This window comes from Dendropsophus ebraccatus, chromosome 11, assembly GCF_027789765.1.
Source record: "Dendropsophus ebraccatus isolate aDenEbr1 chromosome 11, aDenEbr1.pat, whole genome shotgun sequence".
In the NCBI taxonomy this organism is placed as follows: Eukaryota; Metazoa; Chordata; class Amphibia; order Anura; family Hylidae; genus Dendropsophus; species Dendropsophus ebraccatus.
Genome location: NC_091464.1, coordinates 100,426,005 through 100,451,974, shown reverse-complemented (window position 1 = coordinate 100,451,974; position 25,970 = coordinate 100,426,005). Strand labels below are relative to the sequence as shown.

Here is a 25,970-nt window from a genome sequence, read left to right as displayed (position 1 = left end):
CATATGTCTTGTAGGGGCCATTTATATATTTAAATAAATTAATCATATCTCCCCTTAAACGTCTCTTCTCCAGACTAAACAAATGTAATTCTTTTAATCTCTCCTCATAACTAAGATGCTCCATTCCCCTTATTAGTTTAGTTGCCCGTCTTTGTACCCTCTCCAGCTCTAGAACATCCTTTTTATGAATCGGGTTCCAAAACTGGACGGCATACTCCAGATGAGGCCGCACCAAAGCTTTATAAAGCGGTAATATTATATCCCTGTCCCGTGAGTCCATGCCTGTTTTAATGCATGACAATATCCTGCTGGCCTTAGAAGCAGCTGACTGACATTGTGTGCTGTTCTGTAGTCTATTATCTACAAGTACACCCAGATCCTTCTCCATCAGCGACTCTCCCAGAGTAACTCCCCCCAGGACATATGATGCATGTGGGTTATTACTCCCCCCAGGACATATGATGCATGTGGGTTATTAGTACCCAGGTGCATAACTTTACATTTATCCACATTGAACCTCATTTGTCAAGTGGACGCCCAAACACTCAGTGTGTCTAAGTCATCCTGTAACATCTGCACATCCTCCATAGACTGTACTGTACTACAAAGCTTGGTGTCATCTGCAAAGATAGAAACATTGCTGTTAATTCCATTCTCAATATCATTAATAAACAAGTTAAACAGAAGAGGGCCCAGTACTGACCCTTGGGGTACACCACTTATTACCGGGGACCATTTGGAGTAGGAATCATTGACCACCACTCTCTGGGTACGATTATTAAGCCAGTTTTCAATCCAGTTACACATTAAATTTTCCAAACCGATAGACTTTAACTTACCCATCAGACGTCCATGAGGAACTGTGTCAAACGCTTTTGCAAAATCCAGGTACACGATATCCACAGCCGCGCCGCCATCCAGGCTTCTACTTACCTCTTCATAGAAACATATCAGGTTGGTTTGACAGCTTCTGTCCTTAGTAAAGCCATGCTGGTTATCACTTATAATACTATTAACCACTACATATTCCTGGATGTAGTCCCTTATAAGCCCCTCAAATAGTTTCCCCACAATGGACGTTAAGCTTACGGGTCTATAGTTACCTGGGGAAGTTCGAGAGCCCTTTTTGAAGATCGGCATTACATTTGCCTTACGCCAGTCCCTCGGCACAATACCAGTAAGCAAAGAATCACGGAATATTTCATACAAGGGTAGTGAAATTACAGAACTGAGTTCCCTAAGAACTCTGGGGTGCAATCCATCAGGCCCAGGAGCTTTTGTTACATTGAGTTTGTTTAATTTTTCTTGGACCATATCTATAGTAAACCAGTTCAGTACATTACATGTGTTAGCAGCACTGGCCCCACCCACCTCAGTACTGGCCCCACCCACCACAGCTCCATCCTCTTTTGTATATACAGAACTGAAGAACTTATTAAGTAACTCAGCTTTCTCCTGATCCCCAGTTATTAATTCCCCTTCACCATTATTTAGGGGTCCTACATGCTCTGACCTTGGTTTTTTTGCATTAATATATTTGAAGAATTTTTTGGGGTTTCTTTTGCTTTCTATAGCTACCTGCCTTTCATTGTGAATTTTTGCTGCTTTTATTACACTTTTACAGGTTTTGTTGACTTCTTTGTAATGTTTAAAGGCTACAGCTGACCCCTCTGATTTATATTTTTTGAATGCCCCTTTTTTCTCATTTATAGCCCTTCTAACCTCGGTTGTAAGCCATGTGGGATTGGATTTTAACCGTTTATATTTGTTACCCATAGGAATATATTTGGCAGTACAGTTATTTAATATGGATTTGAAGATTTCCCATTTATTAGCTGTATCCGTATGTGACAGCAGCCGCTCCCAGTCTATGCCCTGAAGTTCTGCCCTTAACCCAGGAAAATTGGCCCTTTTAAAATTAAGAGTTTTTGCCCTCCCAACATGTTTTTCTTTTCTACACTTTAAGCTAAAAGTCACTATATTGTGGTCACTATTACCCAGGTGTTCATGGACAGTGACATCCCCAACCAGCTCAGCGTTGTTCGAAATAACCAGATCCAACAAGGCATCACTTCTAGTTGGCTCCTCCACAAACTGGCCCAGAAAATTATCCTGCAGGAGGTTAAGAAATTCCCCCCCTTTGTGGTTTTAGCTGAACCGTGACCCCAATCTATATCTGGGTAGTTGAGGTCCCCCATTACCACTACTGACCCCTCCCGGGCAGCCCGCTCTATTTGTCTATTCAGCTGACCATCTACCTCCTCAGTAATGTTGGGGGGTCTATAGATTACACCAAGAATAATTTTTTCACTCTTTACCTCCTTCTGTAGTTCTACCCATAATGCTTCCACATCATCACAGTCATCACCCACTATTGCATCTTTTACACTCACTTTAATATAATTTCTGACATACAGACATACTCCTCCTCCCCTTCTGCCCACCCGGTCCCTTCTGAACAACGTAAGGTGATTTCTAACCCCACAGAACAACGCTCTCCACCTGCATCTAAAGGCCGATCTGCCGGCTCTGCACATACACTAGTATACTGCTGCATCGTAGGACACATGGGGACCTTAAGCTTAGCACTGTATATACACTACAGAACAAAGGTTACGTTTTAATACCTGTAATTAGCTGTAATTTAAAATGGTGAAAAACCGAAGCGGCTGGATGGAAAGTGTGGCTCCTCCAGTCTGACATGGAATGCTGATGTCCGTATAGCAGCGGCAGGGGTCCGGAGCGAGAGGTCCCACCCCACTGAAGCAGTAGAAATAGAAGTCTTTAATTTTTATTGTTTTTTTTTTTAAAGCTCCTCTCCCGAGCCAAGTCACATGGTCCTCCATGTCCGGAGGACTCTAGATATAATACAGAGGACGGCTCCCGTATTTACAGCGTTGGTGATGATTGGATCCCGGTACTGAAGACATTATTCCTTCACAGTAAGCCAGCGATACAAGGGTTTAAAAGTGACTGTATAAATATAAAAAATGTATATACAAAAGCTGAGGCAGCAGAGCTCCACACACAAGTTATATCAGGCCTATCCGGCAACATGGCTGACAGCGGGAGTGACCCAGCTGATCACATGACTGCGCCCGTCTCATCCTCTCACCGGTCCCAGGGGCCATCGTTCTTATAATAGGGATGAGGTTTCCTCCAGTGCAAGGAGATCAGGATCTGCGGAGAGAACAAAGAGTTATATCCTTAATCATGTACCCCAACATCCTGTACAAGTAGCATCAGGACCCCCGAATATCTACACCCCAACACCCCGTACATGTAGCATCAGGACCCCCGAATATCTACACCCCAACATCCCCATACATGTAGCATCAGGACCCCCGAATATCTACACCCCAACACCCCGTACATGTAGCATCAGGACCCCCGAATATCTAAACCCCAACACCCCGTACAAGTAACAACAGGACCCCCGAATATCTAAACCCCAACACCCCGTACAAGTAACAACAGGACCCCTGAATATCTAAACCCCAACACCCCGTACAAGTAACAACAGGACCCCTGAATATCTAAACCCCAACACCCCGTACAAGTAACAACAGGAGCAGTTATCCACACTTTGCTCGCTTCTTTCCTCAGTAAACTCCTGAAACGCGTCTAAAGAGGATAACAGAGCTATTTTTACAATTCACTTGATCAATAGCCATAGTCTCCCAACACGAACGTTAACAGCAATTTAAATGAGTGAGCGATTTCCAACATGGAGACGCTCCAACAGTTCCGGCAGGACCTGATACAGGACGGTAAACGTGAACGCACGGAACTCCGAGACATACAGCGAGAGCAGGACGTAATACAGGACGGTGAACAGGAACATCACAGACCTCAGAGAGATAAAGCGAGAGCGGGACCTGATAAAGGACGGTGAACGTGAACGTCACAGACCTCCAAGAGATACAGCGAGAGCAGGACCTGATAAAGGACAGTGAACGTGAACGGCACAGACCTCCGAGACATAGAGCGAGAGCAGGACCTGATACAGGACGGTGAACGGCACGGACCTCCAAGAGATACAGCAGAGCAGGACCTGATACAGGACGGTGAACGGCACGGACCTCTCAGAGATACAGCAGAGCAGGACCTGATACAGGACGGTGAACGGCACGGACCTCCAAGAGATACAGCAGAGCAGGACCTGATACAGGACGGTGAACGGCACGGACCTCCAAGAGATACAGCAGAGCAGGACCTGATACAGGACGGTGAACGGCACGGACCTCTCAGAGATACAGCAGAGCAGGACCTGATACAGGACGGTGAACGGCACGGACCTCCAAGAGATACAGCAGAGCAGGACCTGATACAGGACGGTGAACGGCACGGACCTCTCAGAGATACAGCAGAGCAGGACCTGATACAGGACGGTGAACGGCACGGACCTCTCAGAGATACAGCAGAGCAGGACCTGATACAGGACGGTGAACGGCACGGACCTCCAAGAGATACAGTGAGAGCAGGACATCTCCACAACCGCGCTGGTGAGCTCCTCGCCCAGTAACGCTCCGCCGATCCTGGAGATTGCCGTGTGCCTGACAACCACTAGAAGTCTGGTGAGAGGTCTATATATTACCAGCTTTCATACTCACTGTACCGACTTTTTAAACCACAAAGCGCTATGTGTATGACGGCTCCACTTATGATTCTACATGAAAACAGCAAGCGCAATTAAACCATAAAACGCTACAGTATATGCAGATATTATACTGAACTATCCCGCATAGGACATTAAGCACTACTGAACTATTGTTATATGTAACAGCCACGCGGAGCTGTGTCACACACTAACATCAAGCACTGCTGAACTATTGTTATATGTAACAGCCACGCGGAGCTGTGTCACACACTAACATCAAGCACTGCTGAACTATTGTTATATGTAACAACCAGACGGAGCTGTGTCACACACTAACATCAAGCACTGCTGAACTATTGTTATATGTAACAGCCACGCGGAGCTGTGTCACACACTAACATCAAGCACTACTGAACTATTGTTATATGTAACAACCAGACGGAGCTGTGTCACACACTAACATCAAGCACTGCTGAACTATTGTTATATGTAACAACCAGACGGAGCTGTGTCACACACTAACATCAAGCACTGCTGAACTATTGTTATATGTAACAACCAGACGGAGCTGTGTCACACACTAACATCAAGCACTGCTGAACTATTGTTATATGTAACAACCACGCGGAGCTGTGTCACACACTAACATCAAGCACTGCTGAACTATTGTTATATGTAACAGCCACGCGGAGCTGTGTCACACACTAACATCAAGCACTGCTGAACTATTGTTATATGTAACAACCAGACGGAGCTGTGTCACACACTAACATCAAGCACTGCTGAACTATTGTTATATGTAACAACCAGACGGAGCTGTGTCACACACTAACATCAAGCACTGCTGAACTATTGTTATATGTAACAACCACGCGGAGCTGTGTCACACACTAACATCAAGCACTATTGAACCTTTCTACACATAATTGCTACATTGAACAGTAACATTAAGCGCTACTGAATTTCTTCCTTACGCTTCCAATATTGGACCAGCATATATATTTACAAGTCTGCACTAACACCAAGCGCTACAAGACAACTACTTCCAAACAACTACTACATTCAACCAACCATTAAGACTATAGGCTATAAGATATTTACTTCCATTTCCATTGTTATTTTTTACATCTGGGTTTTAGGAGCTACCAGGGCAAAGGGCCCTGCACGGCTTATAAGCTTTTATAATCGGACAATATACAAATTCACGGACTGGACAATTTTTATGTACCTTATCAGGAATTATTAGATGCTATTCTGTGAACTACTAGACATTGTTTCATGTTTTGCCTTATAAGTTTTTTTTATTAAACCACATCAATATAATATCTGTCTGACATTAGAATATCATAAATCTTTTAACTTTTATTAAACACCCATCCTGGAGAGCCTACTCACTGAAATAGATAATAGTGACACATGACACACTCGGCAGATAATAGTGACACATGACACACTCGGCAGATAATAGTGACACATGACACACTCGGCAGATAATAGTGACACATGACACACTCGGCAGATAATAGTGACACATGACACTCGGCAGATAATAGTGACACATGACACACTCGGAAGATACTAGTGACACATGACACTCGGCAGATAATAGTGACACATGACACACTCGGAAGATAATAGTGACACATGACACTCGGAAGATACTAGTGACACATGACACACTCGGCAGATAATAGTGACACATGACACACTCGGCAGATAATAGTGACACATGACACACTCGGAAGATACTAGTGACACATGACACTCGGCAGATAATAGTGACACATGACACACTCGGAAGATAATAGTGACACATGACACTCGGAAGATACTAGTGACACATGACACACTCGGCAGATAATAGTGACACATGACACACTCGGAAGATACTAGTGACACATGACACTCGGCAGATACTAGTGACACATGACACTTTCAGCAGCTAATAATGACACATGACACACTCGGCAGATCGTGACACATGACACACTCAGCAGATACTAGTGACACATGACACTCTCGGCAGATACTAGTGACACATGACACACTCGGCAGATAATAGTGACACATGACACACTCGGCAGATACTAGTGACACATGACACACTCGGCAGATAATAGTGACACATGACACACTCGGCAGATACTAGGGACACATGACACACTCGGAAGATACTAGTGACACATGACACTCGGCAGATACTAGTGACACATGACACTCGGCAGATAATAATGACACATGACACTCTCAGCAGATAATAGTGACACATGACACACTCGGAAGATACTAGTGACACATGACACTCGGCAGATACTAGTGACACAGGACACACTCAGCAGATAATAATGACACAGGACACTCTCAGCAGATAATAGTGACACATGACACACTCGGCAGATAATAGTGACACATGACACACTCGGCAGATACTAGGGACACATGACACTCTCAGCAGATAATAATGACACATGACACACTCGGCAGATACTAGGGACACATGACACTCTCAGCAGATAATAATGACACATGACACTCTCAGCAGATAATAGTGACACATGACACACTCGGCAGATAATAGTGACACATGACACACTCGGCAGATACTAGGGACACATGACACACTCAGCAGATAATAGGGACACTCAGAAGATAATAGTGACAAAGGAGAGTCACTCAGCAGATAATAGTTACACATGACACATGACACACTCGGCAGATACTAGGGACACATGACACACTCAGCAGATAATAGTGACACTCAGCAGATAATAGTGACACATGACACACTCGGAAGATACTAGTGACACATGATACTCGGCAGATAATAATGACACATGACACTCTCAGAAGATAATAGTTACAAAGGAGAGACATTCAAAAAGTGCAACAGCACCCCCCGGTGTAAGGGCCTACCGTAAATACTCCTCCGAGCGTACACATGGTAAACACCTACTCTGTAAATATTAAAAATTAAAATATAATTTTTTTTTTGAAAAGTGAGGATCTTAGCAAACTATTTGATCAAACAGATTGTACCATGTCGCCAGCGTTAAAGGGAACCTGTCACCCCCCCGTGCCGGGGTGACAGGCTCCCGACCCCCCGTTAGAGCCCCCTATACTCACCTAATCCCGCCAGGTCCCGCTTCTGGAGGTGGTCGGGTGATGAAGATCTCAGCCGCTGCAGCCCGGCGTGCGCTGAGAGATGAGTCCAACACCCATAGAGAATGACAGGAGAGTCCAGCGCTCCGTCATTCTCTATGGGTGTTGGACTCATCTCTCAGCACGCGTGCCGGGCTGCAGCGGCTGAGATCTTCATCACCCGACCACCTCCAGAAGCGGGACCCGACGGGATTAGGTGAGTATAGGGGGCTCTAACGGGGGGTCGGGAGCCTGTCACCCCGGCACGGGGGGTGACAGGTTCCCTTTAAGGTGTCCTCGAGACATTGACCCTTCTCCAGCATTTTCACACTAGCAATGGCCTCTCCTGGGCTGAATAAGCTACAACTGGGCAGATAGGGGCCAAATGATCTCTTTTATAGAACCCTTGGGACATGTGTGGAGTGCAGGCCAGCAGGAGGTAGCCACTTTTGGCAGCAGCCCAGAAGAGGCCATTGCTACTGTGAGAATGCTGGAGTAGGGTCCATGTCTCGAGGACGCCTTAAAGTGTCACTGTCGTGAATTTTTTTTTTTGCAGAAATCAATAGTCCAGGCGATTTTAATCAACTTTGTTATTGGGTTTATTATCCGAAAAATGCATTTTTATCATGAAAAAGCAGTTTGAAGCTCTCCCCCCTGTCTTCATTGTTCTCCTATGGAGAGAGCTAAAGAAAAGACCAAAACAGGACAACAAAGAGTTAATCTACAAATCCCTCACCCGTTATCTCTTCTGACCATCACCAGTGACCTGTCTGAGCTCAGATTACAGCTGTCACCCAGCTCTGTGCCTGTAATCCTCTGTTATCTGCTTTCTGCTGCCGGCTAACTCCCTCCTTCCTCCTCCCCCCTCCCCTCTCCCTAGAACAGACAGGGGACGTCTCCTGCAACAAGTCACAATTTTCAGATTTTTTTGGAGTGGATGAAAAAGAGGAAGGAGGGGGGGGGACCTGGGAAAAGGCTTTTTACATGCAGATAATGGCAGATTTGGCTAATAAACCCAATTACAAAGTTTCTTAAAATCACCTGGACTATTGATTTCTGCAAAAAAAAAAAAAAAATACGACAGTGACTCTTTAACGTTGGCGACATGGTACACTCTGTTTGATCAAATAGTTTGCTAAGATCCTCACTTTAAAAAAAAAATAAAAAATTACATTTTAAAGTAGGTAGGTGTTTACCGTGTGTACGCTGGGAGAAGTATATACGATAGGCCCTTACACCTGTCAGTTGCTGTTGCACCTTTTTATTTTTTTCTGTACTTAAGCCACAAGCAGCGTGCAACCTGCAGTGTGAACAGAGTCATAGATGTGCTGCCAAAATTTCCCCTTTTATTCAGCAGATAATAGTGACAGAGAAGAGACACTCACCAGCCAATAGTGACACATGAGATAGATACAAATGTGAACAGCGCTCCATAGTGTGATACGCACGGTAAAAACTAATGCAAGAGACATGCAAGGCACAACTCTCAGCGATAGTGTGTAGGCAAATGAACCGCAGCCACTCCCAGGAGCCACACTGGTTACTTCAAAGCATCCGATCCTCCACTCCAAACCTAGGATAGTATCAGGTGCAGGTCCAAGATTAAAAGGCATTAAAAGTGATGGTAAAAATTTTATTTATTAAAACACAACACATTTCGAAGTTGTGCCGACTTCTTTCTCAAGTGTTTACAAGTAAAATCATTCTAGGATGTATAAAAAGTGTGCACATGCTCAGAACAAGCACGACACAGATGGTGACTATTTGCATAATGAATCGATCCTCCCATTGTGGGTAAGTTGTAGTTCAAATACACATGATTGTAAGCAGCATACATGCAACTAACATTGTTACAAAATATATAATAAAATAAATAAAACATATATATATGTATTTCAGGAAAAATCCGTTTCATATATCTATCTAAAAATCTTGCCTATCTTGTATTTTCTATCGTTTCATTTAGTCCCTGTGGAGTGGAGAGTTTGAAAATACAATAAGATTCTCTATTTATCAGTTCTGGAATCTGCTCAAGAATAATAAGTGTTAAATCTGTTGGGTTACTTTGATGGCAAATAAAAAAGTGTTTAGATACACTATGGAGAAGGAAAGATTTTTTAATGTTAGATCTATGTTTATTCATATGGGACCGCACCGTCTGAACTGTGCGGCCCACGTATTGCAAGCCGCATCTACACTCAAGTAGATATATCACAAACTGAGTGGCGCAGGTAAATTTACCACGTATCGTGTATGATTCTCCTGTGATTCTGGATCTGAATGTAGTAACTGGATCCGGTAACATCCATTCACAACATAAGCACCGATTGTGCTGACATCTCATGGAGACCACTTCCCTTTCATCTGAATCCACAGAATCAAGGTTCGTGTCTTGGATTTTACGTAGTCTGCTGGGGGCTATATGACCCCGTAAGGTTTTTGTTCTGAGAAAGATAATATTAGGTCTTTTGGGTATAACTCATTTTAAAACCGGGTCATCACACAAAATGGACCAATTTTTCTGTAGGTAATTTTTAATTACTGAAGCACCACAGTTATATTCCGTAATGAAAGAAAAATTATTTTTATTTTTAATAATATTTTTGTTTTTACTCTTTTTGTTCATGTTATTTAAAATATCTCTTTGTGTCATTTTTTTATTTATATTATAAGCTTTTTTAAGAATTTTTTCCGGGTGCCCCTTATTTAAAAATCTATTTTTTAAAATATTTGCTTGTTCTGCGTAATCATTATTATTACTACAGTTCTTCCTTACACGTTGCTATTGCCCGAAGGGGACGTTTTTTAACCACTGCGGTAGGTGACAGCTACTATATTCAAGAAAGCTGTTCACATCCACACTTTAAAAATGAGTTTTTGTAGAGATTTTATCTTCTATTTTCATTAGAGTGATATCTAAAAAGTCTATATTATTAGAACTGAAATTCAATGTAAATTTTATTCCCCAATTATTGTCATTAAGTTCATCAACAAAACATTGTGCCTCCTCTTCTGTACCCGTCCAAATAAAGAAAAGATTGTCTATAAAACGACGATAATATGATACTGATTTTATATAATATTGGGACTGTGCGATGACACTCGCCTCGAAATGTCCCATGAATAAATTAGCAAAACTTGGTGTGAAGCGAGTGCCCATCGCACAGCCCCTGACTTGCTTGTACACATGATCTTCAAACATAAAAATATTATGATCTAAAATAAATTTCATACCGTCATGAATAAATTGTATTTGTGATTTTTCTAATTCAGTGTCTAAATTCAAGTAGTATAAAGCCGCATTTAAACCCAAATCTATATCAATATTCGAATATAGTGAAGTGACATCTAGAGTAATAAAAGAAAAATTAGATGAAGTGAAAGATTGTAACTCATAAATTAACTGTGACGAGTCCTTAAGAAATGACGGTAACTCCCAAACATACTTCTGTACAGGGCCGGCCTTAGGGTAGTTGGCGCCCTGTGCAAAACTTTCTTTCGGTGCCCCCCCAATTTATGTATAGTTGTATAAAAAATGCAAGTAATTCTTCCACAAACAGCATTCTTTATTTATTTGTTAAATAATAATAATTAGATAAATAACAACAAAACTGCAGCAATCAATTTCAACTGTACACATTTAGTACTCAGTGCAACGTAAAACAAATAAATGAGCTCCCTGGCTGCTCAGAACATAACTTCATCAATAGTGGTATTCATGTCCAGTGTTCGGAGAATGTCATTCTCAATGGACAGCACTGCTAAAGCTGTTAGTCTGTCATCTGACATTGATGACCTCAAGTAAGTTTTAATTAGTTTTAATTTGGAAAAACTACGTTCCCCTGAAGCCACCGTGTCAGGTATTGTCAATAATATACGAAGTGCTACCCACAGATAAGGAAAGGTGTCAGTCAGAATATTTTTGCTTATGAAGTTCAGCACATCGAGAGGAGTTTTAGTATCTTGAGGTAGAATACTTTGAATGTGGAAGAATTCCTGGGCCAACTCTTCTCCATTGACATTAGATTTGGTTCCATTTACCAGCGCAGCCTGTAGATCTAAACAACTTTCTCAGGTCTTCTCTAGAAAAACTATTACTTTTGATGTCGTATAAAAATCCCCATATTTTGTTATGGCTTTCTAATTGTTTGAACCGTTCTGCCAAAGATGTCAACGCTGTGTCTACTAAAGGCAAAAAAAATTGAGGGTCAGTTATTGCTTCATCCCATCCTTCATAATCAAAGGAAGACTTCTTCAGTCGGATGCAGGCCTGTGACCTAAACACCGGCTCCAAATTCAAGCTGTCAGCAATCTCTTTTGCATTCTGCAGTGCCATGTTAAATCCATTTTCCCGGAAATTCCTATTAAATTCGAGACACTTGTGAATGACATCTGTCACTGTAGTGAGATCAGAGGTTTGTCTTTGCATGTCTTTACTAACAATGTTTATCTGAAACAATATGTCATACCATATAATAAATGACATAATAAACTTAAAATCAGTGATCTTCTGAGAAAGGGTCCTGGCTTCAAAAGACACATTTGGCTCAATGTTGTTTCCCTTAGATATAAGTGCAACTAATGCCTCGTTTATTTTTCCTAACTGATAACGAAAGGGTTTAAGGCAGTCAATCCCGCATTCCCACCTTGTAGTAGACAAGGGTTTTTAAAAGTTAGACCTGTAACATGGTCAGTCAAGATTTTCCACCTTTTAAGGGAACCAGAGAAAAGAACATAATAAGGATCTTTTTGGCCTAATACAATGTATTTGAGTCTTTACTTGACCTTGCTGCATCTCCAACCACAAGATTAAGACAGTGACATCCACATGGCACAAAGACAGCACAAGCATTTTTTTGTAAAACTTGAAGGCCGTTGTGTTTTCCAGCCATGTTTGCACGGTTCTCATAGCCTTGACCACGACAGTCATTAATATCTAAATCTCTCTCACTCAGAAACTGAAGAATGGAATTAGACAATCCCTTTCCTGTTGTGTCTACAACATTTCTATAGCCGATAAAATGCTCCTTAACTGTGTATATGTCAGATAGTTCATCCAAGAAGCGAATGGTGAATGACATTTGTTCTTTGTGGCTCAGATCAGGAGTGCAGTCTAGTATTATGGAGTAATACTTTGCCTTCTTGCAGCGTGTGGGAACAATGTTGTTAACAACTTGGTTTGCCATCAAAGTAATAATCTCATTTTGAATGGTTTTACCACAGTAGTGGTCTGTTGTTTCTCTGGAGACAACACGATGAAGGTGTTCAGCCATCACTCTGTCAAGCTTTCCAAGTAGCTCCACAAAACCCAAAAGTTCCCATTATTGGGAGTAAAAAGACGATCAGAACTACCTCTTTAGGCCAAATTCCTCTCGGCAAGAAACTGGACAATACTTACAAGCCTTTCCAAAACTCCTCTCCAGTGTTGCTTTTCTTGATTCATTAACGCTTGCATGTTAGAATCTATTGTTGTGTTCGTCTTGAGTCGAACCTGAGTCTCTAGCCATTTACTTTCTGCTAAAAAGTGATTTGGTGAGGACTCATGTGATTTTAATATAGATGACATATGCTGCCAGTCCTGAGATCCCTCCAAAGCAAGAGATGACCTTGGTTTTCTATTAAACAATTTACAACAAAAGCAGACTACTTTGTTTGTATATTTTAAGTACACCAACCACTGGTCTCCTGCAGTGTTGTCCATTAACCAAAATTCTCTTCTAGAATTCAGCTGAAAAGTGACAGTCATTTGCATCTTTTTTGAACTCAATATCTGTTATGTAAACAGGCCCATTTTCCACAATCTGATCTACTACTTTGGTTGTTAATGTAGTAGGCCACAAAGCAGGGTCAGTGTCAATCAGTTACTGGGGTCTTCTGGAATATCAGTGTCATGGTGATCAACTGCTGCGCCAGTTGCAGACTCTTCCTCTAGATCTTCTCCAACTTCAGGGTTAACATTTCCTCTAACCTGAGGATCCCCTGTCATTGTCTCTGATTCACAGTGTGGAGAGCCATCAAGGTTTAATAATTGTCCTGACGTGGAAGCTTCACCCAGATCAATTTCAACTGGACCTTCGCTGTGCATCTCTACATGTTGTTCTGCAGCTGTCTCCTTTGAGGGGCATGGACTGCTTGATTCAGATGATTTCTGAAACAGCTTCTTTAAAGACCCTGCACATTTTTTGTCTTCAAGTTCTTTTAGTGCTTTTTGTTTTCGATTTTGCGCACCTGATATCATAAACTACCATTTGCTGTCTTATAATATGTGATAGTAAAAGATAGGTTCCTCTTAAGTTTCACAGTTAAAGGAAAGTGCCCCGGGTTGTATGTGCAACCATTGGATTGCTCATACTGTCCAAATTAATGGCAGCCACAAACGCCTAGTACAGGATGCAACAGGCCCAGATCCATCCCCCTATACCACAAGGATTGCCATTTGCATTGTTTACATACTGCTGTCAACAGGGCAAAGTCTGGACTTAATGCTACAATCAATTGTGTGGCAACTATTCCCATGTTACCCCAGCTATTAGCAAAATGATAGTTTATTAGGCAAATAAATACATATATACCAGCAGTAGATATAGTAAATGCATACATATACCAGCAGTCAGTATACCATACACATTCATATACACCAGCAATGAAGCAACTTGTTTATGCTGGATACAGTACACTGCTCTGTGCAGTTTGCTATTCTGTACTTTCCCTGAATGCAACAGGAAACCCTGTAGCAATTAGTACTGACAAAGTTGGATGGTAGAGAAGGGAAGTATAATTTTTCTATTGTTTATATTTTTAATAGTTTATTGTTTTAAGATAGAAGAAAGAAGACCGGACTACTTTGGAAAGAAGATTTTTTTTTAACTTATTTAATAAAAGGGTTCTTAGGAAAGTTTTATTTCAATAACGATCTTATTATACTATTGTGTTTTTTTTCTTCCTTATTTATGGCTTAGTAATGGAAGCTGTCTAATAGACGGTATCCATTGCTATAGCATTAGCCCATACAACAGCTAATACTAACCTCCCCACTTATTACCCCCGTACCTACCACAACCTGGGGTACTGGGAAGAGGCAGATACAGTCAGGCTTGGAGCGTGAGAAAATTACGGTCCAGGACTGTACGGCAGCAGACTGGTGTTATTAGGCTGACAATGGCCAAAACAAGCGGTCCTGGCCACCCTGATAATGTAAGGCTGCTGCTGCTTGGCTTTTTTATCAGACTGATTATGGAAAATAGGGGGGATGCTATGCAATAGTCTAATAAATAAATAAAAAAGCGCAGGTTACCCCCTATTTTTCATAACCAGATTTTAAAAAAATACAAGCAGCAGCGGCCTGAGACTACCAGGACGACAAGGACCACTTATTTTGGCTGTTCCCAGCTTGATAGCATCAGTCTGCAGCTTTTTGCTTTTATCTGGCTGGTTATGGAAAATAAAGGGGATCCCATGCATTAAATAAATAATTAAAAAAAAATGTGTGGGGTCCCCCTTATTTTTCATAACCAGCCAGATAAAAAAAACAAGCAGCAGTAGCCTGACACTATCAGGGTGGCAGGGGCCATTTATTTTGGCCATTGCCAGCCTAATAACACCAGCCTGCTGCCGCCCAGTCCAGGGGCGCCAATTTCTGACGCTCCAGGCCTGACGGTATCTGGCTCTTCCCAGTACCCCTGGTGGCGGTGGGTACCCAGGTAATAAGTGGGGGGTTAGTGTTAGCCCTTCTACGGGTTAACACTAAGCCCTGGCTTAGAAATGGACGCCATCTATTAGACGGCTTCCACTACTAAGCCAAAAATAAGTAAGAAAAACCCCACAAGAATTTTAATAAGATCTTTATTGAAATAAAACTCGCCCGAGACCCCTCATTGACCCTTTTATTAAATAGATAAGTTAAAATCAGCTTTCTGCAGTAGTCCGGTCTTCTTTCTTCTATCTGTAAAGTAAAATAAAAAAGTACATTGCTCACAGAGCCAATAACAGCCCTGGCATTTGTTCTAGGTCACTACCCCTAATAGTGACATAGAATAAATCCTACAGCCTCCCACCGCTCAGGATGGTAGTAATTTGAGTGTGGGGGTCTGCTGGAGGGGTGGGAGGCTGTAGGATTTAGTGTATATCACTATTAGGAGGTCCCAACAGAGGTCTTAACCTCCATAGGCCTCTGTTGGGACCCCCTAATAGGGACATACACTAAATCCTACAGCCTCCCCACCCCTCCAGCAGACCCCCACAATTAAATCACAAAGCAGCACCCCCCCCATCCCAGTGGTACTCACCAGCAGGATGACAGAAGAGGCACCACTGCCTTTTAGGACGTGCTGAGCGGGTGCCTGGTGACGTCGGCGCGCAGGGAGGGTGAGAGAACAGGAGCGGGGCGGAGCCAGGGGAAGCGCACAGGCAGAAGAGACAGCTGCACGTCTAGCTATAGAAATGTGTGCTGCTGTCTCTCTGTCTGCAGGAGCGCCGCCGGCATGCCGATACACTATAGCAGGAGACGCAGGGGCAGGCGATCAGCTGTGCAAGCGCTAGGGCTGCCGGGCAGAGGGAGGAAGCTCTGCATACTTAGCTTTGGTTTAGTAGTCTGCAGGAGCGCCGTTAGAAAGGAGCAGGGTGCAGGGCGGCCAGCTGGAGGAACGATCAGGGCGGGCAGGACAGACATACACACAGCACGAGCTGACAGTGCAAGACACTGTCACAATCTGTCAGCTCATGCTGTGTGTATGTGTCTTGCACTGTCAGCTCATGCTATGTGTATGTCTGTCCTGCCCGCCCTAGATGTGCAGCTGTCTCAGTGTCTCCTCCCCAAGCGCCCCCCCTGCCGGCCTGGAGTGATGCGCCCTGTGCAACCGCACTGGTCGCACACCCCAAAGGCCGGCCCTGCTTCTGTAAATAAAGATCAATATAGTGGGATAAATTAGATGTAAGGGACCCTATTCCCAAAATAATAGGGCGCCCCGGTGGACTAACTAAACTTTTGTGGATTTTTGGCAAATAATAAAAATGTGCTAAATTAATATCAGAGACCAGCAGGAATTGTTTTTCTTTTTTGTTAAGGATACCTGCTTCAATGGCTCCCTCTATCATTTCTATATATGACATTTTATATTCCTGAGATGGAGGGAGCCATTGAAGCAGGTATCCTTAACAAAAAAGAAAAACAATTCCTGCTGGTCTCTGATATTAATTTAGCACATTTTTATTATTTGCCAAAAATCCACAAAAGTTTAGTTAGTCCACCGGGGCGCCCTATTATTTTGGGAATAGGGTCCCTTACATCTAATTTATCCCACTATATTGATCTTTATTTACAGAAGTATGTTTGGGAGTTACCGTCATTTCTTAAGGACTCGTCACAGTTAATTTATGAGTTACAATCTTTCACTTCATCTAATTTTTCTTTTATTACTCTAGATGTCACTTCACTATATTCGAATATTGATATACACTTACCGGCCACTTTATTAGGTACACCTGTCCAACTGCACGTTTCCACTTAATTTCTAATCAGCCAATCACATGGCGGCAACTCAGTGCATTTAGGCATGTAGACATGGTCAAGACAATCTCCTGCAGTTCAAACCGAGCATCAGTATGGGGAAGAAAGGGGATTTGGTGCCTTTGAACGTGGCATGGTTGTTGGTGCCAGAAGGGCTGGTCTGAGTATTTCAGAAACTGCTGATCTACTGGGATTTTCACGCACAACCATCTCTAGGGTTTACAGAGAATGGTCCGAAAAAGAAAAACCATCCAGCGAGCGGCAGTTCTGTGGGCGGAAATGCCTTGTTGATGCCAGAGGTCAGAGGAGAATGGGCAGACTGGTTCCAGCTGATAGAAAGGCAACAGTGACTCAAATAGCCAACCGTTACAACCAAGGTAGGCAGAAGAGCGTCTCTGATCGCACAGTACGGCCAACTCTGAGGCAGATGGGCTACAGCAGCAGAAGACCACACCGGGGGCCACTCCGCTCAGCTAAGAACAGGAAACTGAGGCTACAATTTGCACAAGCTCATCGAAATTGGACAGTAGAAGATTGGAAAAACGTTGCCTGGTCTGATGAGTCTCGATTTCTGCTGCGACATTCGGATGGTAGGGTCAGAATTTGGCGTCAACAACATGAAAGCATGGATCCATCCTGCCTTGTATCAACGGTTCAGGCTGGTGGTGGTGGTGTCATGGTGTGGGGAATATTTTCTTGGCACTCTTTGGGCCCCTTGGTACCAATTGAGCATCGCAACGCCACAGCCTACCTGAGTATTGTTGCTGACCATGTCCATCCCTTTATGACCACAATGGACCCAACATCTGATGGCTACTTTCAGCAGGATAATGCGCCATGTCATAAAGCTAGAATCATCTCAGACTGGTTTCTTGAACATGACAATGAGGTCACTGTACTCCAATGGCCTCCACAGTCACCAGATCTCAATCCAATAGAGCATCTTTGGGATGTGGTGGAACGGGAGATTGGCATCATGGATGTGCAGCCGACAAATCTGCGGCAACTGTGTGATGCCATCATGTCACTATGGACCAAAATCTCTGAGGAAGCTTCCAGCACCTTGTTGTATCTATGCCACCAAGGATTGGGGCAGTTCTGAAGGCAAAAGGGGGTCCAACCTGTTACTAGCAGGGTGTACCTAATAAAGTGGCCGGTGAGTGTAGATTTGGGTTTAAATGCGGCTTTATACTACTTGAATTTAGACACTGAATTAGAAAAATCACAAATACAATTTATTCATGACGGTATGAAATTTATTTTAGATCATAATATTTTTATGTTTGAAGATCATGTGTACAAGCAAGTCAGGGGCTGTGCGATGGGCACTCGCTTCACACCAAGTTTTGCTAATTTATTCATGGGACATTTCGAGGCGAGTGTCATCGCATAGTCCCAATATTATATAAAATCAGTATCATATTATCGTCGTTTTATAGACAATCTTTTTTTTATTTGGACGGGTACAGAAGAGGAGGCACAATGTTTTGTTGATGAACTTAATGACAATAATTGGGGAATAAAATTTACATTGAATTTCAGTTCTAATAATATAGACTTTTTAGATATCACTCTAATGAAAATAGAAGATAAAGTCTCTACAAAAACTCATTTTTAAAGTGTGGATGTGAACAGCTTTCTTGAATATAGTAGCTGTCACCTACCGCAGTGGTTAAAAAACGTCCCCTTCGGGCAATAGCAACGTGTAAGGAAGAACTGTAGTAATAATAATGATTACGCAGAACAAGCAAATATTTTAAAAAATAGAATTTTAAATAAGGGGTACCCGGAAAAAATTCTTAAAAAAGCTTATAATATAAATAAAAAAAATGACACAAAGAGATATTTTAAATAACATGAACGAAAAGACTAAAAACAAAAATATTATTAAAAATAAAAATAACTTTTCTTTCATTACGGAATATAACTGTGGTGCTTCAGTAATTAAAAATTACCTACAGAAAAATTGGTCCATTTTGTGTGATGACCCGGTTTTAAAATGAGTTATACCCAAAAGACCTAATATTATCTTTCTCAGAACAAAAACCTTACGGGGTCATATAGCCCCCAGCAGACTACGTAAAATCCAAGACACGAATCTTAATTTTGTGGATTCAGATGAAAGGGAAGTGGTCTCCATGAGATGTCAGCACAATCGGTGCTTATGTTGTGAATGGATGTTACCGGATCCAGTTACTACATTCAGATCCAGAATCACAGGAGAATCATACACGATACGTGGTAAATTTACCTGCGCCACTCAGTTTGTGATATATCTACTTGAGTGTAGATGCGGCTTGCAATACGTGGGCCGCACAGTTCAGACGGTGCGGTCCCATATGAATAAACATAGATCTAACATTAAAAAATCTTTCCTTCTCCATAGTGTATCTAAACACTTTTTTATTTGCCATCAAAGTAACCCAACAGATTTAACACTTATTATTCTTGAGCAGATTCCAGAACTGATAAATAGAGAATCTTATTGTATTTTCAAACTCTCCACTCCACAGGGACTAAATGAAACGATTGAAAATACAAGATAGGCAAGATTTTTAGATAGATATATGAAACGGATTTTTCCTGAAATACATATATATATGTTTTATTTATTTTATTATATATTTTGTAACAATGTTAGTTGCATGTATGCTGCTTACAATCATGTGTATTTGAACTACAACTTACCCACAATGGGAGGATCGATTCATTATGCAAATAGTCACCATCTGTGTCGTGCTTGTTCTGAGCATGTGCACACTTTTTATACATCCTAGAATGATTTTACTTGTAAACACTTGAGAAAGAAGTCGGCACAACTTCGAAATGTGTTGTGTTTTAATAAATAAAATTTTTACCATCACTTTTAATGCCTTTTAATCTTGGACCTGCGCCTGATACTATCCTAGGTTTGGAGTGGAGGATCGGATGCTTTGAAATAGTGACACATGACACACACCAGCCGGCTTATTAATCAGATGCTTACCTGCTCCAGGACCTTGGTTGCCGCTCTGTTTTCCTCCATCTTGATGTCCTGGTATGTGAGAGACGAGACATTTTTTTTACGCTCACACAAGATAAATATATAAAAAGATAAACACTCAGCAGAAAATACACACAATACAGACACTGACCCCAAAGTATACGTACAACACAAACGGAGACAATACACAAGTGGCACACACTGATACATGACACCATCACATGATATTAGTGATACATTACATTCACCAGATAATAGTGACACAAGACACACTGATCAGATAATAGTGACTAGTGATGAGCGAGCGTGCTGGTCTGAGCTTGGTACTCGATCGAGTATTAGGGTACTCCATGGTACTCGTTACTCGGACGAGCATCTCGCGATACTCGAGGAAATCTCATCATCCATTTCCTGTAAGTTTGGCCGCTATTTCTCAGCCAATAAACATGCAGGAGACTCTTTGGTGCATCCTGCGATGACGTGGGACCCATACATGTCGATAGCAGCGATTGGTTGGCCAGATCAGATGACCCTGCCATATAAAACTGGGCGGGGGCAGTGCTGGCTTCAGACGCACGCTGTGAGAGATCAGGGAGAGAGCTGCTGCTGGTCAGGGAGAGTGTCAGTGTAGGATATAGCCTTCTAGTAGGCAGGGTATATACTAGCAATACAAACACACAGACCTTGTAAGGGCTTAAAGCTTTTATTAATACTATTACTACAGACTGCTGGCTGGGAGTTGTAGTGCTGCTACCGCGATTTCACCAGCACACTGTGGTGATTGGCTGCTGGCAGAAAGGGGACATTAGGTGTTGCATACACACCCCTAAGAAGTGCTCAGTGTACTCCTTTTTGATTTTGGGGCTGGTGGTCCTGCTGTACTACATTGGATTGCTGGGATTTGTAGTACACCGGCATAGAACTTCACTGCTCATTGTAAGGGGGTGTTAGAGAGTGTGTATAGGTCCAGCCACTACTAGATTCTACCATACAGCCCCCCCCCCCTAAACTAGTGGGAACTACACTGTATTGCTGGGATTTGTAGTACACCTTTATAAAACTTCACTGCTCATTGTAAGGGGGTATCACAGCGTGTATCTAGGTCCAGCCACTACTAGATTTTACCATACAGCCCCCCCTGAACTAGTGGGTACTACACTGTATTGCTGGGATTTGTAGTACACCTGCATAGAACTTCAATAGAATGTTAACCCAACTGCTACATTCAAACTGAAAATTGAAAGGGTGCTGGGGTAGAAGGCTACTTGTTGGCTACTGCTGGGCCTTAACTGGCCTCCATGTTGACTACTGGTGTGCCTGCCCTTGCCTCCTTGTTGGCTACTGCTGGGCCTTAACTGGCCTCCATGTTGACTACTGGTGTGCCTGCCCTTGCCTCCTTGTTGGCTACTGCTGGGCCTTAACTGACATCCATGTTGACTACTGGTGTGCCTGCCCTTGCCTCCTTGTTGCTGGGCCTTAACTGGCATCCACGTTTACTACTAGTTTTGGATAATACAGATTACTGGGTGTTCACCCTCCTGGACCCTCGGCACAAACCGAACTTTTCCATTGTCATTCCTGCCGAGGAACGCAGTATGAGAGGGAATCAATATCAACAGGCCCTGGTGCAGAAGCTGAAAATGTACTTCCCATCTGACACCACTAGCGCCAGAGGACGTAGTTCTGTGGGCCAAAGAGCGGGGGAGAGGAGCAGTGGAGCAGGCAGCTTGTCAAGGGGCAGGGGAACATTCTCCAAGGCCTTTTGACAGTTTCATGGCACCCCAGCAACCGTCCTCAGTCTAGACAGAGAAGGGGGAAAGCCTTCAGGAAGATGGTGAGGGAGTACCTTGCACCTTGCTGACCATACCACCGTCCTTCCCGATCACTCTACCTACAACTACTGGGTTGCAAAGCTAGATACGTGGCCCGAACTGGAGCTTTACGCCTTGGAGGTGCTGTGCTGCCCTGCCGCTAGTGTGTTGTCAGAGCGGGTCTTCAGTGCAGCTGGTGCCATCATAACTGATAAGCGCACCCGCCTGTCAACTGACAGCGCTGACAGGCTGACGTTTATAAAAATGAACAAAGCCTGGATTTCACCTGAATTCAACTGTCCACCCAGGGAAAGCAGCTCAACATGAAGATTCTTGTTAGCTCCTCTCCTCCTCCTACTTCAATTCTCAGCCAACAGCCAAGTCTTCCGCCATGCTGTGTCTGGCCTAATTATTGGGAGGCTCAATTGCTTCCTCACTCACTTCTAATGCTTCTGTGTCCTCACTGCCATGCTCTGACGTCACACAACGTCTGCAGAGGAGCGGGACTGGTTGCCGGGGGCCCGCCGATCGCGCCCCCGCCAACCAGCCAGCTGTTTTTTTGGGGTTTTTTTTTGTCTAGCCGTGGCCTTACCACCCCCGGTCGAGAGGCATCAGGTGTACCCTTGATGGTGACTGACAGCTGGCCTAGCCAGATTGTACCGTACAGCCCCCCAAAACTCGTGGGTACTACACTGTATTGCTGGGATTTGTAGTACACCTGCATAGCACTTCACTGCTCATTGTAATGGGGTGTCACAGAGTGTGTATAGGTCCAGCTACTACCAGACTGTACCGTACAGCCCCCCAAAACTTGCGGGAGCACAAGTATTTTTCCTGATTTCTGTATTTCATACGCAAGGCCTATCTAAGTACCATACAGTGCAGTGTCCATAAAATGGTGAACCCCAGGGGTGAGGGTCGAGGACGACAGGTTCCAAGCGATGCCGTTGCCAGAGGCCGTGGTTTAGGGCAGGGTGACACAGCAGCACCTGTTAAGGAGGTAGCAGTGGCACACCGCAGACGTTCACTCCCTAGCTTCTTTGCTCAACTTACGGGGTCTCATGGTAGACTGATAATGAAACCGCAGCAGTGTGAACAGGTGATCACGTGGATAGTGGATAATGTGTCCAGTAACTTATCCACCACTCTTATCCACACAGTCTTCCACGCAGTCCACCCATGCTACCCAAGGGAGTGGAACACTTGCTCCATTAGCTCAGCCTCCTTCTCCACAGCCTGGCCCCTCCAGTGAAAGATGGGAATCAGATCCACCACCCCCACCATGCTCCCAGGAACTGTTTTCTGGACCCTTCCCTGAGTCAGAGCAACCGGAGCAGTTGATCTGTCCCGATGACCAAACTATGCAGCTCAGGCAGTCAGTGGGTGATGAGAGTGGGGACTTGCAAGCGGGGTTGGAAGAGGTGTCTGATGATGACGATGAGACCCGGTTGGCAGACAGTGAGGCTGTTGTCATGGATGTAACTCAAATTGACGTGACTCGCTTGACGTGACTATAACTTTCATATTGACATGTCAGCCTCCTTACCCCCAACAGTTGCCAAAATAGGGCAGAGGTGGTCAAATCGTCACCTTTTTGTTTCTGTTTGTCTATCTGGGAACTGATGATCAGGAAGGAACAGATGCCGCACTCTGCTGAGGGCCCTCTGCCCCTTCCTTTAAGCAAGTAGGGTTAGGGTCAGCACTTGGACCCTAACAAGTTGGTGACACGTCAGAAATTTGGAAATGATGGTTACCCCTTCAGTTTAATTTGTTGGGATATATACATATTGTAAGTTTGCACAGTATGAGAGAGAAATCTATCTAGCTGTGCTCATGCTTGTTTGTTAGCACTTAGAATTGTCACATTAGTCAACTAGGGAATGGGATGTCACTATTGATGGGTTCATAGTTTTCAGTTCCTAGTTCACATTGTAAAAAGTTTAAAGTTCTGCACGTATCTCACTTTTCATTGGTTGTTGTTGTTTGATTGCACAGTTTGTGTTCACTTTTACCACTTTGATAGTTTAGAAGGATGTTTGCTCCCCCCCCCCCCAAAAACATTTGCATTATGATGTACCACACCACCCTTTACTAAGACATCATGTATAGATATATTATACTTTTTTCTTAATTTAATATTTTAATTTTTCTTAATGGTTCTCTGTGTGCTCACTGCCATGCTGTGTCTGGTATAAATTTTGGGTGGGCTCACTTGCTTCCTCACTCACTTTTAATGGTTCTTTGTGTGCTCAATGCCATGCTGTGTCTGGTATAATTTTTTGAAGGCTCACTTGCTTCCTCACTCACTTTTAATGGTTCTCTGTGTGCTCACTGCCATGCTAGGTCTGGTTATGGAGAGCGGATACTAGTTTCATAAATAGCAATAAACGGCCTTAGCTTCTCAGATATATGAGTTAACTCACTGTTCAGAAGGGAATAGTAGCCAGACTGCCCCCCCCCCACCTCCCAGGCCAGGAACATCCTTTTCTTATATCTCCTTATGACATTGGGAACTTCATGGCTGCTCAAACTTCAACTTGTCCAGCTCAGCAGTAGCACACACCTTATTGCACAGGGAATGCTTCAGACACTTCAAACCTCCTTGAGCTTCACTATTCACTAACTATATATTATTGGCACTTCAGGTAAGTAGAAAACATTTATTTAAACACAACCCAACACGTATCAGGAGAATACTGTACCCCCCTTCCTCAGGGATAAACAGAATAAATGACAATACAAGACTTTTAAAACCACATATAGGCTCCTTTCCCCTCCTCCCCACTGCCATGTGCGACCAGAATCCTCATCAGATCACTATCTGCTGAGTGTCTCTCCTGTGTCACTATTATCTGCTGAGTGTCTCTCCTGTGTCACTATTATCTGCTGAGTGTTTCTCTTGTGTCACTATTATCTGCTGGGTGTGTGTTTGTCATATCTGTATTCAGTGGTCATTGCGTATTGTCTTCTAAATGTCGTATGTGTATTGTGTGTGTCCTGTGTCACTATCTTTTGTGTATGTAGATAATAGTGACTCAGGACACACAAGATAATAGTGACACATACACACCAGATAATACTGACACAGGGCACACACAATACACATATGACATTTAGAAGACAATACACAATGACCACTGAATACAAATATGACAAACACACACCCAGCAGATAATAGTGACACAGGAAAGACACTCAGCAGATAATAGTGACACAGGACACACTCAGCAGATAATAGTGACACAGGAAAGACACTCAGCAGATAATAGTGACACAGGGGAGACACTCAGCAGATAATAGTAACACAGGACACACCAGATAACAGTGACACAAGACACACTGATCAGATAATAGTGACACAGGACACACCAGATAACAGTGACACAAACACCCCATAGAGGAGACACACTCACCAGCCAATAGTGACACATGACACACACCAGCCGGCTTATTAATCAGATGTTTACCTGCTCCAGGACCTTGGTTGCCGCTCTGTTTTCCTCCATCTTGATGTCCTGGTATGGGAGAGACGAGAAGTTTTATTTACACTCGCTCAAGAAAAATATATAAAAAGATAAACACTCAGCAGATAATACACACAATACAGACACTGACCCCACAGTATACGTACAACACAAACAGGGGAGACAATACACAAGTGGCACAAACTGATGCATGACACACCATCACATGATATTAGTGATACATTACATTCACCAGATAATACTGACACAAGACACACTGATCATATAATAGTAACACATACACACCAGATAATAGTGATACAAGACACACTGATCAGATAATAGTGACACATACACACCAGATAATAGTGACACACACACACACCAGATAATACTGACACATACACACCAGATAATAGTGACACACACACACACACACCAGATAATAGTGACACATACACACCAGATA

At 43.1% G+C, this 25,970-nt stretch overlaps 1 protein-coding gene across 9 annotated transcripts in view; it reads right to left on the bottom strand.

The window, feature by feature from the left end:
• Window positions 1–2,613: 2,613 nt before the first annotated feature.
• The window catches only part of LOC138768125 (uncharacterized), a 71,039-nt gene continuing 47,682 nt past the window's right edge, over window positions 2,614–25,970 (bottom strand). For 4 of the 9 annotated variants that reach the window (XM_069946194.1, XM_069946188.1, XM_069946185.1 and 1 more), the window contains 3 exons: window positions 25,505–25,552; window positions 20,230–20,277; window positions 2,614–3,180 (listed from right to left, as the gene is read on the bottom strand). In XM_069946194.1, coding sequence (XP_069802295.1) covers window positions 3,137–3,180; window positions 20,230–20,277; window positions 25,505–25,552 — 140 coding nt within the window. In that variant the 3' untranslated portion in view covers window positions 2,614–3,136. The remainder of the gene's footprint in view (window positions 3,181–20,229; window positions 20,278–25,504; window positions 25,553–25,970) is intronic. The other 5 variants (XM_069946193.1, XM_069946186.1, XM_069946191.1 and 2 more) reach the window with 3 other exon arrangements.